The sequence below is a fragment of the Carcharodon carcharias genome, chromosome 15 (genome assembly GCF_017639515.1).
Source record: "Carcharodon carcharias isolate sCarCar2 chromosome 15, sCarCar2.pri, whole genome shotgun sequence".
Taxonomy (NCBI): Eukaryota; Metazoa; Chordata; class Chondrichthyes; order Lamniformes; family Lamnidae; genus Carcharodon; species Carcharodon carcharias.
In genome coordinates this window covers 71237489-71253505 of record NC_054481.1, presented here as the reverse complement: position 1 = coordinate 71253505, position 16017 = coordinate 71237489, and the positions used below count along the sequence as shown (strand labels likewise).

The 16017-nt window shown below is 42.7% G+C and overlaps 1 protein-coding gene across 2 annotated transcripts in view; it reads right to left on the bottom strand.

Moving 5' to 3' along the window:
- Positions 1 to 16017, bottom strand: part of LOC121288071 (E3 ubiquitin-protein ligase MGRN1-like) — a 194418-nt gene that overhangs the window by 109079 nt on the left and 69322 nt on the right. For both annotated transcript variants that reach the window (XM_041206368.1, XM_041206367.1), the window contains exon 5: positions 14621 to 14738. In XM_041206368.1, the coding sequence (XP_041062302.1) occupies positions 14621 to 14738 (118 nt within the window). The remainder of the gene's footprint in view (positions 1 to 14620; positions 14739 to 16017) is intronic.

The following is a 16017-nucleotide window of genomic DNA, read 5'->3' as shown; positions in this document are numbered from 1 at the left end:
AGTGGAGCGCCGTAGGGATCAGTGTTGGGGCCACAATTATTTACTATATATATATTAAGGACTTAGATGAGAGAAGTGAATGTACTATCACCATGTTTGCAAAAATAGGTGGGAAGGCAAGTGGTGAGGATGACAGTCTACAAAAGAATATAGACAGGTTAAGTGAGTGGGCAAAAACTTGGCAGATGGAACATAATGTGGCAAAATGTGAGGTTATGCACATTGGCAGGAAGAATAGAAGAGCTAAATATTACTTAAATGGAGAAAGACTGCAGAAAGCTGCAGCACAGAAGGATTTGGGAGTCCTCATGCTTGAATCACAAAAAGCTAGCATACAAGTTCATCAGGTAATAGGGAAGTCAAATGGAATGCTGGCCTTTATTTCATAGGGAATGGAGTATAAAAAATAGGGAAGTCTTGCTAAAACTGTACAAGGCACTAGTTAGACAACACCTCAAATACTGTGAAGAGTTTTGGTCCCCTTATCTGAGGAAAGATATATTGGCATTGGAGGCAGCCCAGAGAAGGTTCACTAGGTTGATCCCTGGTATGGACGGATTTTCTTATGAGGAGACGTTGAGTAGGTTGGGCCTATACACATTGGAGTTTAGAAGAATGAGGGGCGACCTTATTGAAACATACAAGATTCTTATGGGGCTTGACAGAGTAGATGCTGAGAGGTTGTTTCCCCTTGTGGGAGAGTCTAGGACCAGGGGGCATAATCTCAGAGTAAGGGGGCACCCATTTAAAACAGAGATGAGGAGGAATTTCTTCTTTCAGAGGGTAATGAATCCGTGGAATTCTTTACCGCAGAGGGCTCCTGAGGCTGAGTCGTTAAGCATATTCAAAGCTGAGATAGACAGACTTTTAATCAGTAAGGGAATCAAGGGTTATGGGGGAAAAGGCAGGAAACTGGAGTTGAAGATCATCAGATTAGCCATTACCTCATTGAATGGCAGAGCAGACTCGATGGGCCAAATGGCCTACTTCTGCTCCTATGACTTAGGTTCTTACAGCTGCTCAGGGAGTAGTTTGACAGTTTTAAGAGGTTGTAATAACATAATCTGCTTCCGATGTGGTTCCTGAATACGCGGGTTGTTTGTTTACATAACTTAATGACCACTTAAGGGATTAAACTTTTTTCTGTATGACTAAAGTTTTTTTGCAATATCAATAATAAGGGTTTGAATAAGAGTTTTATTAGATTGTTAAAGGTTTAATTTTCTTTCACCTGCAACCATGCTATTTCATGATTCCTGAGGACTGCACAAAGTAGGAGGGCTTAGAGGCTAAGGAGAACACATGGGAGGCATGGGAGATATGAGGGCTTAGGTGGCACAAGAATGATGTTGGGAGTCAAGCTGCTATCCCTGAGGATCAAGTCAGACCTTCAAACTAGTCTGCTTCACGTTGTATTGTGGCTTGCAAACTGCACATGGGCCAGTTTCTTAAAAAAAAAACAAAAATGCAGGGCATAGTCAAACATGAGTGGGTGTGCATTTCGGAAACAGCAAAAAAGCACAGTTCGCATTTCGCCAACTCAAAAGGAAAATCTGGACCCATGTCTAGATTCGGAAGTGCACAATTGCCAATAATTAATTGTAGCGTTTTATTACTTCCTTGATATCTGATAGAGGGTTTTTTTTATAGCTTAGCTATACAACACGCTGTTTCAAATGTTTTTAGTACTTATATTTTAATTACACTAGTTAAAACATCCAGCCAGTGTCGGCATTTAATTAGTTTTAGCATCTACATAATCTGCTGTGATGCATTAATTGCCTACATGGAACACATATCAGTACTCAAAATGTAATCAGAACCTTGATGTATTCCACTCTTGATAATGAAATTGTGCTGTGTTACCAGCTCAAAGGGTAGCTTATATATATATAGTACAAAGTTCTTCAAAAATTTTTCACAAGCTCCTTTGAAGTTTCAGGGTTAGCTGCACTTAAGACTCAAACTCACGAAGTTAAAAGCATATAGTACAGTGGCATATCATTATCTGGGGAATCAGTTTCAACATAACTGCTCCCTTGTGGAATTGCACAGCACAAGCTTCACTCTGAAAATAATTTCTCATTGTTGGTACAACTATGCATCAGGCATTTGACAAAAGACTACATTAGAGTCAGTAAGAGTGTTAGCTGAAATTAAAAGAGTAGTGCACTCATATCATTAATTGACATGATTCAGTACTGTTGTGCTATCAAAGGATTAAAAAAAGAATCAGAACACAAGGTTTCCATCAAGGTCAACAGTTAAGTTCTGAGGCCTTTTCTCCACAGGTGCTGACCAATCAACTGAATATTTGTGTTTTCTATTTTTATTTCAAGTCCCAACAGTCTACATTTTATTAAAGTTAAACCCTTTTACAGCAGCGATTACAGTGACCAATCTTTACATTCTTTTACAAAAGCTTATTTATGGTGGCATTTTTGCACTTTGAATAAAATATTTAATTTCTGTAGCATGTCAAGTGTGTACTCCCTCGTTGCCAAGTGCTTTCACGCAATTTCATTTAAGATACAGCCAAATCTTGTTGTTCTTTTCCAGCACAACTGCTTCTTTTATATTCAAGAAGGGAGGCATGATTGGGAAATTCGCAGATGACACAAAAATTGGCCGTATGGTTGATAGCGAAGAGAATAGCTGCTGACTCCAGAATTATCATTTTTAAAATTATTATTCATTCACAAGATGTTGGCTTCGCTGGCTGGGCCACTATTTATTGCCCATCTCTAGTTGCCTTTGAGAAGGTGGTGGTGAGCTGCCTTCTTGAACCATGCAATCCATGTGGTGTAGGTACACCCACAGTGATGTTAGGAAGGGAGTTCTAGGATTTTGACCCACCAACAGCGAAAAAACGGAGATATATTTCCAAGTCAGGATAGTGAGTGACTTGGAATGGAACTTCCAGGTGGCGGTGTTCCCATCCATCTGCTGCCCTTGTCCTTCTAGATGGTACTGGCCGTGGGTTTGGAAGCTGCTGTCTAAAGAGCCTTGGTAAATTCCTGCAGTGCACCTTGTAACTGGTACACTTGCTGCTCCTGTGCTTCGGTGGTGGAGGGAGTGAATGTTTGTGGATGGAGTGCCAATCTGCTTTGTCCTGGATGGTGTCAAGCTTCTTGAGTGCTGTGGGAGCTGCACTCATCCAGGCAAGTGGGGAGTATTCCATCACGCGCCTGACTTGTGCCTTTTAGATGGTGAGCAGGCTTGGGGAGTCAGGAAGCAAATTACTCGTCACAGGATTCCTAGTCTCTGACCTGCTCTTGCAGCCACAGTATTTATATGGCTGGTCCAGTTCAGTTTCTGGTCAATGGTATCCCCAGGATGTTGACAGTGGGGAGTTCAGTGATGGTAATGCCATTGAATGTAAATGTGCGATGGTTAGATTCGCTCTTATTGGAGATGGTCATTGCCCAAACCTGGATATTGTCCTGGTCTTGCTGCATTTGGAGATGGCCTGCTTCAGTATCTGACGAGTTGCCAATAGTGCTGAACATTGTGCAATCATCACTGAACATCCTCACTTCTGACCATATGATGGAAGGAAGGTCATTGATGAAGCAGCTGAAGATGCTTGGACCTAGGACACTACCCTGAGGAACTCTGCAGTGATGTCCTGGAGCTGAGATGACTAACCTCCAATAACCACATCTATCTTCCTTTGTGTTCAGTATGACTCCAACCAGAGGAGAGTTTTCCTCCGATTCCCATTGACTCTAGTTTTGTTAGGGCTCCTTGATGCCACACTCTATCAAATGCGGTCTTAATGGCAAGGGCAGTCACTCTCACCTCACCTTGGGAGCTCAGCTCTTTTGTCCACATTTGAACCAAGGCTGTAATGAGGTCAGGAGCTGAGTGGCCCTGGCGGAACCCAAACCGGGCATCAGTGAGCAAGTTATTGCTAAGCAAGTGCCTCTTGATAGCACTGTTGATAACCCCTTCCAACACTTTACTAATGATCGAGATTAGACTGATGGGGTGGTAATTGGCCCACTTGAATGATATCAATGGTTTGGTTGTGTGGACAGAAAAGTGGCAAATGGAATTCAATCCAGAGAAGTGTAAGGCATTTGGGGAGGACAAACAAAGCAAGGAAATACTAAATAATTGGGAGGATATTGAGAGGGGTTGAGGAAGTGACAGACCTTGGAGTGAATGTCCACAGATCCCTGAAGGTGGTAGGTCAGGTAGATAAAGTGGTAAACAAGTATTTGGATTACTTTCCTTTATTGGAAGAGGTATTGAATACAAAAGCAGGGATGTAATGTTGGAACTGTATAAAACACTGGTTAGGCCACAGCTGGAATTGTGTACAGTTCTGGTCATCACATTACAGGAAGGATATAATTGCTCTGGAGAGAGTACAGAGGAGATTTACAAGAGTGCTGCCAGGGCATGAAAATTGCAGGTATGATGAAAGACTGGATAGACTAGGGTTGTTTTCCTTTCAGCAGAGGAGGCTGAGCAGTGACCTAGTAGAGGTGTACAAAATTATAAGGGGCCTAGATAAGTTAGACAGTAAAAACCTGTTTCCCCTAGCTGAGGGGTCAATTACCGGTGGGCATAGATTTAAGGTGATTGGTAAAAGGATTAGAGGGGACATGACGAAAATCTTTTTCACCCAGAGGGTGGTGAGCCCCTGCAATTCACTGCCTAAACTGGTGGTTGAACCTGAAACACTCTACTCATTTAAAAGGTACCTGAATCTGCATCTGAAGTGCCGTAACCTGCAAGGCTACGGACCAGATGCTGGAAAGTGGGATTAAAAATGAGCCGCTAGCTTCTTTTTTCTCTTTTTATGGCCAGTACAGACATGATGGGCTGAATGGGCTCTTTCTGCACCATAACTTTTCTACGATCCTAAAACGCAGCACTATGCTTTCTCTTGATGACAGGTGATCAGATTTTGATTTTCCTACATGCATCTCACTACCAGCTGCAAATCAGATTCTATAACTGACCTATCCCAGTACTTAAACAGAATGTCCCAAAGATGTAATCACGATTATCCTGCTGTTATATTTCCATTTGTCCTATGAAAATTAATTTTAAACTTCATTATCTAACCAAAATATTGGATTGGAAACATTTTGGATCAAGTCCATTCAAAGTCGAAGTGTGGAGAAACTAGCCTGGATTCTTTAATTGTATGAATAAACCCAAATTCTTCTAGGATATTGTATAAAATCCTTGTAGAACACTGTATTTGGTTATCAAATAAAAATCAGAGAAGGACCATCGCAGCTCACTGCCACCTCCCATCCTGGAACCATATGTTCTGGCCTCAGTTTCCTGCTCTTTGCCTATAGCCTGGGATAGGAATAACATATGAGGCAATAGGGTAGAAACTAGTCTTCGTGCTGCAGTGGCAGCACATTCCCTAAAGTAGGAGAACCAAGGCTCAATTGAAATTAGTCCTTAGGTATCATTTGGATGACTGGGGTGATCTGCCCATGCATCAATTTCGGGCCACCTGCTTTGCTGGCAACAACCCTCAGCTAAGTCCTAGAGTGGGGTTGCAGTGGGTAGTGAGGGGGGTAAAGAGGAGAGAAGGTAAGAGACATGTGGCAGTGTTGTAATACCTGTGGGGTTTGGGAAGCTCTAAGCTATTCTTGGCTCCATAAGAGGGTCTCTTCTTTTTCCCAAAAGAAACAAAAACTTACCCTTGACTGGCAGTTGCAGGAACATGCTGGAAGTGATCAGGGTCCCTTAATGGGTGATGAGTTTCTCATTTACATAATTAAGGGGTCTAACATAATCTTGGGTTTCCCCTGGAATGTCTAGAGTGGTGGTCCTCAATCAGGATTTACAGCCTTCTTGGAGTCTGAGAGAAAGTTTCAAGGGTTTCACCAAAAATTATGAGAAGGTGTGAAAGGAAAAAAGGCTCACGTGATAATAGGCCAATCTGAATTGGAGTCAGGAAGAGCAATGGCCACGTTGATTTGTCAATTGGGGTTCATTAGAGCGGCTCAGAGCCAGGACTCTGATTGTACATGTTTTGGTTAAAGTACAGAGGGAGAGGAGGGAAGAAAAGCAAACAATCTGCACGGAAGACTGCGGTGGCAGTTGGCATTTAGATACAATGCACAGAGGGAGACCTACAGAGGGGAGAGAAAGGTAAGGAAATAATACGACGAGGCTTTACCTGACAAACGGCACTTTTGTCAAAAAGTGGCGGGCAGCGCTGCAGGGACTCGGGAGTTAGTTCCACTCTCCTGCTCGTCTCCCATGCCCCTACAATTCTTTTTTTAAGGCAGCTTAGTCCAAATTCTAACCACTCGAGGAACAAGGTTCTCTTCATGTTCTGGTTCTTTTGCCAATCCCTTAAATCTCTGTCCTTTGGTTATCAACCATTAGAAACAGTTTCTCTTTATTGACTATCTATTTTAAACACCTCTAGTAAATCTCCTCTTTGTCTTCTCTGCTCTAAGGAGAAGAACCCCAGCTTCTCCAGTCTCTCTACATAACTGTAATCCCTCATCCTTGGAACTATTTTAGTAAAACTCTTTTGTATCCTTCCCAAGCCTTCACGTCCTTCCTAATATGAAATGCCCAGAACTGGCACCAATATTCCAGCTGGGGCCAAACTGGCATTTTATATAGATTCAACTTAACTTCCTTGCTCTTGTGCTGTATACCTCTATTTATCAAGTCCAACATCCCAAAATAAAGAATATCTCGGTTCAGTTACAATCACCAAAGCGACATTTCTTTTATTCGATGAAATGCCATTTGCATTGTCCATAGGACATGTAGACTATACATGATTGACGAGTATATTTCATAAAGCACTTTCAAATCAATTGCTCAGAGGTAAGCTTTCATACTGCACTTAAAACGAGTGTTGCAATATACCAGAAGCTTTATATCACTATAAACAAATACATAATAGATACTTGCATTATGCTACATGGCAGGCATTGAACATTTTATTGCACTTTTTGATCTGCTTTCCTAAAATATATATCTTCCATCAGAACTGTCTGGCACAATATCAGACATCTGTGAAATAGTTAGAAGTTCTCCCAATTAATTTACTCTGCACATTAATAAATTTGTTTTCCCATTGTATTTATCTTCATCGAATGGCTATAACTCAGGCCATTCAGCCTGCTTTGTCTCTGCCACCTCTCTAAGAGCAACTCACCTAGTCCCATACATCCTGGTCTTTTCCCCAAAGCCCTGCAAATTTTGTTCTTCAGATAATTATCCAATTCTCTTTTGAAAGCCACAATTGATCCTCCCTCCACCACACTCTCAGGCAGTGCATTCCAGGTCCTAACCATCTGCCACTTAAAAAAAAGTTTTTCCTCATGTTGCCTGTTGTTCTTTTGCCAATCACCTTTTGCTAATGACTTCTGGTTCTTAGCCCTTCCATCAATTGGAGCAGTTTCTCCCCATCCACTCTGTCCAGACCACTCATGATTTTGCGAACCTCCATCAAATCTCCCCTTAGTCTTCCCTGCTCTAAGGACAGCAGCCCCAGCTTGGTCAAACTAGCCACACAATTTAAATCCCTAATTCCAGGAATCTTTCTGTACCTTTTCTAAAGTCTTCACATCCTTCCAAAAGTGCAGTGCACAGACAAAATACTCCAGTTGAGGCTGAACCAGTGTTTTACAGATGTTCACCTTAACCTCCTAAGCCGGCACATATTGCCCACCCCTAATTACCCTGGGAAGATAGTGGTGAGCTGCCTTTTTGAACCACTGCAGTCCATGTATTGTAGGTGCACCCACAATACTGTTAGGGAGGGAGTTCCAGGATTTTGACCCAGCAACAGTGAAGGAACGGAGATATATTTCCAAGTCAGGATGGTGAGTGGCTTGGAGGGGAACTTCCAGGTGGTGGTGTTCCCATGTGCCTTTTTCCCTTACTCGTTTAGATGGTAGTGGTTGTTGGTTTGGAAGGTGCTATCGAGGAAGGCTTGATGAGTTCTTGCAGTGCGTCTTGTAGATGGTACACACTGCTGCTACTGTGCATCAGTCACGGACGGAGTGAATGTTTGTGGATGAGGTGCCAATCAAGTGGGCTCTTTTATCCAGGGTGATATCAAGCTTCTTTAGTGTTGTTGGAACTGCACTCATCCATGGAAGTGGAGAGTATCCCATCACACTCCTGACTTGTGCCTTGGAGATGGTGGGCAGGCTTTAGGGAGTCAGGAGTTGAGTTACTTGCTGTAGGATTCCCAGCCTCTGACCTGCTCTTGTAGCCAGTGTTTATTTAGCTAGTCCAGTTCAGTTTCTGGTCAATGGTAAGATTCTCTCTTGTTGGAAATGGTCATTGCCTGGCACTTGTGTGGCGCAAATGTTACTTGCCACTTGTCAGCCCAAGGCTGGATTATTGTCCAGATCTTGCTGCATTTGGACCTGACTGCTTCAGTATCTAAGAAGTCGTGAATGGTGCTGAATATTGTGCAATCATCAGCGAACATTCCCACTTCTGACCTTATGATGGAAGGGTCATTGATGAAGCAGCTTAAGATAGTTGGGTCTAGGACACTACCCAGAGCAACTCTTGCCATGATGTCTTGGAACTGAGATGACTGACCTCCAACAACCACAACCATCTTCCTTGACTCCAACCAGCAGAAAATTTTCCCCAATTCCCACTGACCCCAGTTTTGCTGGGGCTCCTTGAAGTCACACTCTGTCAAATGCTGCCTTGATGTCAAGGGCAGTCACTCTCATCTCACCTCTGTAGTTCAGCTCTTTTGTCCATGTTTGACCCAAGGCTGTCATGAAGTCTGGAGCTGAGTGGCCCTGGCAGGACCCAAGTTGAATGTCAGTGAGCCGGTTTTAATAAGCAAATGCCGCTTGATGGCACTGTTGATGACCCCTTCCGTCACTTTACTATGATGGAGAGTAGGCTGATGGGGCAGTAATTGGATTTGTCGTGCTTTTTTGTGCACAGGACACAACTGGGTAATTTTCCACATTGCTGGGTAGACACCAGCTTTGTAGCTGTACTGGAACAACTATATATAAAGCCCAGAATCCAGTAAGATGTATTAACTGTTTTCTCAACTGCCCTACCACCTTCAGCTATTTGTGCACATATACCCCAGGTCACCCTGCTCTTACACCCACTTTGGAATAGTACTCTTTATCTTATATTGCCTTTCCTCATTCTTCCTTCCAAAATGCATCACTTCACATTTCTCTGCATTAAATTCATCTCCCAATTGTCTGACCATTCCATTGCCTGTTTATGTCTTCGTGAAGTCTATCACCAACTCCTCATAGTTCACAATATTTCCAAGTTTTGTGTCATCTGCAAATTTTGATATTGTGTCCTGCCTACCCAAGTCCAGTCTTGTTTATTTCTCAATGCTAGTCAGTCTCCGTAGGAATATAGAAACCAAAGGAACAAGAGTAGGGCGCTCAGCCTTGGCTTGTTCCCTCAGTCAATCAGATCATGACTGGTCCATATTTCAACTCCATTTAGCTGCTGTTGATCCATCTGCTTTAACACTCTTACCCAAGAAAATCTATTCATCTGTCTTGAAAAATTCCTATTGACCAGATTTGCAAAACCCTGTGTGGAAAAACCGTTTGCCGATTTCAGGATGATGCTCTTTTGTCTGGAAATAGCTTCTCTCTATCTATCCAATTAAATCCTTTAATTGTTTTTGGAATAACTTGTCCAGATCACCTCTCAAAGTTCTAAACTCAAAGAAATACAAATCATGCTTGTGATCACAATTGCATGGGCATAGACATAAGCAGGCTCAAAGGAAGAGACAGATGCAGGGAAGTAGAAGGTCTAAGGCAGGGAATTATGGAGCTCGAGGTTGAGGCTGCTGAAGGCAGGTGATGGACAAAAGGTCAGAATCAGAGGAATAGAAATCTGGGGATGGGGATAGAGGTAAGATGTTTGTAGCGTGAGAGAAGGTTATGAAATAGTCATAGGCAAGGCCGTGGAATGATTTAAACATCAGGATGAGAATTTTAAATTTGAGCCATGTGGGACTGAGAGCAAATATAGGTCAGCAAGGACAGGATGATGGATGAACCGAACTTGTCTCCAGGTTAGGATACAAGCAGCATAATTTTGGTTAACAGAGGTTGCAGAATAGGAAGGCAGTCAGGAGAGCACTGAAATAGTTCTTACAAATGCAGGACTATAGAAGATGGTTATGTTTTAAAGTGTCTTTTTTAATTTAAGGTGAAATAGTGTGTCTTGAAGACGGCGGGGATGGTGATTATCCTAAACTCTGCCTGGTGACAGGTCCATGTGATCTATAACCAAAACCTATAGAAAATCAAGTGACAAGTTTCACACCTTGATACAGAAGTGGGGCAAGCTTGTTTTCTGGACACAGACGCACAGACAGAGAGGCACGGAGGAGTCAGAAACAGCTGCTGATGTGAAAAGCAAAGAAAGAGACTGTTTTTGCATAACCACCAAGCAGAATGCTGGTGGGAATTGGTTTTACGCTCAAAGAGAAGGTACTTGTAGAGATCTAAGGAACAAAGAGTTGAAGTGGGCCTTGCTATTGGAAGTTAGTGTGGTGATACTCAGAAGACTGAATGAAGTGATTTTCAAAGGACACGAAGACTCTCCATAGTGCGGCAGGGTGTGGGGAGCCTGCTGAAAAGCAGGGAGATGTTTGGAACTTAATCTTCCAAGGCTGCATATCTACTGGGAGTGTGATATCAAGTAAAAACATATCAAATCATTTTAGTTGCATTTGTTAGTTAATGGGGAAGTACCTTTTCTTTAGTTTGGTGTAATAGATGTCTGTTAACTAATGTTTAGTCTATATTGATTTTAGTTTGTTCATTTCGGTGAAATCTTAAAGTGTGAATTCGTGTCTGTGATTCTTTCATTCAGTTGCTGGGAAATTCATCTCTTTTAAAAAGTTATTGGTCTCAACAGGGATTGTAACATAGTCATGGAGGTGACAAAATTGTGATGGGCTGCAGCAGATGGGTCGATGTAAGACAGACCTGGATTGTGCTACAGATGTTGAAATGGCTGTTTTTTGTAATGGATAGGATGTGGAGTCAGAAGCTCATTTCGGAGTACCAAGGCTGTAAGACTTTTCTGCTTGAGACAATGGCCGAGGAGAAAGGTTAAAACAGTGGCAAGAGGTGAAGGTGATGGGTTTGATCGTCCCAACATTCCCACTGGAGGAAATTGTGGCTCATTCAAAATAAGAAAGTTGTTTGGCAATGAAGAGATGGTGACGGGTTGGGAGTGTGGTGCAGAGGTAAAATTAGGTGTCATGAGCGCACATACGGAAGCTGGCTCCATGACTTTAAATAATAATCACAGAGAGTGTCATTTGTGACTTCAGTTAATGTTGCTTCATGCTGCGACAGACAAAAATCAGATAGCTGTGACTCAAACATGGAACTGCCAGAACAAAAGGGCACAAATTTAGAAGGCAACAAGTCTTTTAAGTAAAAGCAAAATACTGCGGGTGCTGGAAATCTGAAACAAAAACAAAAATAGCTGAAAGAACTCAGCAGGTCTGACAGCATCTGAGGAGAGGTATACAGTTAACATTGAGTCCATATGATTCGTCAGAACTAAGAAATATAGAAATGAGGTGAAATATAAGCTGGTTGAGGGGGGGTGTGGGACAGGTAGAGCTGGATAGAGGGCCAGTGATAGGTGGAGGCAAAGATGTCATAGACAAAAGGACAAAGGGGTGTTGACGGTGGAGATATAGCTTTTAACTACTTTGAGAAGATGTGAAGATTTGGCAGGGACACAGGAGTTCAGGATATTTTGTTTGAAAAAAGTGATAGCGACAATTTTGAAAGGGAACAATACTTGATAAGAAGAAATAGTTTACAATGTCAGCTCACATACAGACCAGGAAGGGAAGTTAAAGTGGTCAGTAGTTCACTGGGAGAAAGGTTAAGGAAGCAGCAGGAGGATCTCATGGACAAGATAAATTCAGAGAGGCGATGAAGGGAGGTAAGGGAAAAAGTAGAGAAAGATGCAAGTTTAGTGTTCGGTTTTTTGCAGGATGGGGTATGTTTTGGCTTGGTAAGCAAGGAGAAGAGATGGAGCAGCAGAAGCAGCTGAGTGTATGTCAGAATCTTGGTGACAAAGATGAGCTCCTTAGACTGGAAATAAGGGTGCAGGGGAACAAGATTAAGGAGATGGTGATGGTGGAGGAAAGACGTGCCAACAGTTACCATTGCTCTCCAGAATGATCCTGGAATGTCAGGTAATTTTGGCATAAGACAACATTTGATAGAGCTTGGTCCAGCCAGATTTGGTGACAACTCGTCACCCGAGTCCTGGATTCCTGCATGCCTTTACCATTTTCTTGAAACAATTTTTTAATTGTGTGTCATCTCTTTTTTTGCTAGGCTGTGTTTTGACTCAGCCCCATGTACAGCCAATCAGGCCACCCTGCCTGCACAGCAATCCAGCTCTGCGGTTTCGCCAATATCCTTAACAGCTGGCTCTGGTGAGTGTTACTGCACAGTATTATTGGCCTCCCTGCTCAATCCCACTCTGCAAATTGCCACTCTACAAGCCGAAAGTCAGCCACTTTCCTATTGCTTTTGGACCCAAATCTCTGTGTCTCTGATCAGCCAGCCTAATGTGGGCTGGCAGTATTGCATGCAGCAGTTCATCTGACCTGTACAGGTGAAGCTGCATGTAATTTTCTGTAGAGAACTGAACAGAGTTATATTTAGACAATGATTTCAAAACCAATCATAATGAGTTTAAGGGCGGAAATGGGAAACCTTGCTGCTCCTGCAAATTAATTACGAAGCTAGCTGAGATCATGCCATTGAAAGCAGCTGATCCAGAGAGAAATCCAGCAGGAAGAACAAAACAGAAGGTGTTTTCCATGGAAATCCATTTGCCCTCAGTGCTCTGGAATGAACTATTCGTGTATGTAGTAACAAACTAACAAGAACTTGGAACCATCAGAGAGAAGCTAATTGTAATGGAAATTGGGGAACAGAACAGTGCTGAATCTAAAACTAAAAGGAAATCATATCCTTTGAAGCAAGAGGGACTGTCTGACTAAATGATCACAATACTCAAACATTTTGGAAGATATAAACACCTCCACTTCTTCATTAGAAACGTTACTGGACCCTTCCCCCCTTCTTCCTGCTAAATCAATGTTGTAGCCACTCCCCAAGGCACAAACTGGCAGCCTGCTACCCACCCGCACCCCCAGGGTAATCCAAGCCTGGTAGAAATACTACCTGCTAAGCAGCATCTCCACACTTGCAGCCACTCCCCTCCTTTGCCAGCTCCCTCCTTTTCCTCCACTCCCCTCCAACATCGTCTGTTACCCATCCCAACCTTCCCACCACCCTCCACTATGCCCCTCCTCTCCAAGCTTTTCTCTCCTACTCTTCCTCTCCATTTTATTCCTTCTTTCTCCCATCCCCTCTTGATACCTCTCCTCTTCATCGCATATGGCTCCCAAACCTATTAACCAGCATCATTATTATTCTTATATTATCCTATTATGCTCCCACCTTCTAACCTTGTTGGACATGTGCACTGCCTTGGTTTCGACTCCCCATTTGTAACATCATAGAACAAAGAAAGAAAAGTACAGCACAGCAAAAGGCTCTCCAAGCCTGCACCAATCATATTGCCTGTCAAACTAAAACATTTTGCACTTCCGGGGTCCGTATCCCTCTATTCCCATCCTATTCATGTATTTGCCAAGCTGCCTCTTAAACACCACTATCGTACCTGCTTCCACCACCTCCTCTGGCAGCGAATTCCAGACACACACTACCTTCTGCGGAAAAAACTCCCGCATATCTCCTCAAGTTTTCTCCTCTCACCTTAAATCTATGTCCCCTAGTAATTGACTCTTCCACCTGGGAAAAAGCTTCTGACTATCTACTCTGTCCATGCCACTCATAATTTTGTAAACTTCTATCAAGGCGCCCCTCAATCTCCGTCGCTCTAGTGAGAACAATCCGAATTTCTCCAACCTCTCCTCATAGCTACTAACCTCCAGACCAGGCAGCATTCTGGTAGACCTCCTCTGCACCCTCTCCAACACCTCCATATCCTTCTGGTAATGTGGCGACCAGAACTGCACGCAATATTCCAAGTGTGGCCTAACCGAGGTTCTATATGGCTGCAGCATGACTTCCCAGCTTTTATACTCAATACCCCTGCCGATGAAGGCAAGCATGCCATATGCTTTCCTGACTACCTTATCCACCTGCGTTGCCACTGTCAGTGACCTGTGGACCTGTACACCCAGATCCCTCTGCCTGCATCAGCTATCATTCACACCCCAATTCCTTTTTTTTTTAAAAACTCATTGGTGCGATGTGAGCATCACTGGCAAAACCAGTATTTAATTCCCAACCCTAAATTGCCCTTAGGGGGTGAATGACCAGAACCAGAGGTTTCTGACTTTAAGTGATGACAGGCCTGTACTCCGTGGAGAGCAACTCACAGCACACTGTTCTGATTCACAAGTGAAGTATGTTTGCATGAAGTTAGGCACTAAAGGATCAGCAGAACCCATGGAATCATAATCCTGGATGGGTTATTGCCTTCAGGACAGAGGGGAGTTTGGGGGGGTGGTGGGAGAAAAAATAAAGGAAATCCTGATTAAAAGGTAAAATAAACAAAAGGAAGTATTTACCTCATCTTCCTTCCATTCGGAGAAGTCAATCTTAAAAGAAGGAAGCGAGAACTGCTGGCTCACCCCTCTTTTGTAATGGATGGTCTCAGAATGCATGCAAGGATGCTTTGATGTATACCTAAAACAAACAAAAAGCACATATATCAAAACATATTAACTGCTTTCTCCAATCAAATAACCCAAAGATATGGACATCCAATCATTGATTAGCTTCATACTGTGTACCGAAATTTTGAGCAGAAGCAATATTCCATGTTTGTGCTACCTTTTTTAATTCAATGCTGTTTAACAATTAGTTCAACAGGAGTTCCTGCTGGTGAGTATCCTTTCTGTCCCCAGATAGTAACTGGGAGACATACAAGTTGAAAAGCACAATGCCAGATGGACACAGCTGTGTACTCTGTCAATACTGAGTATCCCTGAGCTGGGATCATATGATGGGGCCATCCAAAAGAATATAAATTTGCATTTTTTTAAGGGGCTACTTGCTGACAGATAAGTAGCTTTCTGCAAATAGAAGTGATGCAAAATGAAGAGTAGTCAGAGAAAACAAAAACAAAAATACATAAAGCTTTGACATTAATTGATTTTACTTTGAGGAGATGAATAATTTACATAAAAAACAAGTAATTCAATATTTACTTAAATGCCAGTGATGCAAAAATTTGAGCCTATAACGAATGTTGTTACAAAGTGAAGTAATGTGAAGTAATTGTTATGACTAGCCAATAGGACACCCCAAAGCACTTTACAGCTAATCAAGTGCTTTTGAAGTGTAATTATTGTTGTAACGTAGGTCAATCAGTTTTCCATTTGGATACTGGTGAGGCTGATGGTTCCTGAGAGGAGTGCAGCCCTCACCAAATCCAGTGCACCACAGGTGGCTCAACTGCACGAGGGGAGGAAGAAGCATGGAAGCGCAATAGTGATAGGGAATTCAATAGTCAGGGGGTCAGACATGCGTTTCTGTGACGGTAAACGTGACTCCAGGATGGTATGTTGCCTCCCCAGCGCCAATATCAAGGATGTCACAGAGCGGCTGTAGGACATTCTTCTGAGACCATATTAGTACCTCCTTTGCTGAATTCTAAACTGCTCCTAATCCTCAGGTCTGTTGTTTTTTCTGGCCAATCTGTATGCCTCTTTCTTGCATCTAATACTAACTCTAATTTCCCTTGTAAGCCATGGTTTGGCCACCTTTCCTGTTTTACTTTTGCGCCAGACAGGAATAAACAATTGTTGCAGTTCACCCATGCGCTCTTTGAATGTTTGTCATTACCTATCCACCTTCATCCCTTGAAGTAACAGTTCCCAATCCATCATAGCCAACTCGCGCCTCATACCATCGTAGTTTCCTTTATTAAGATTCAGGACTCTAGTCTCAGAATCAGCTGCAT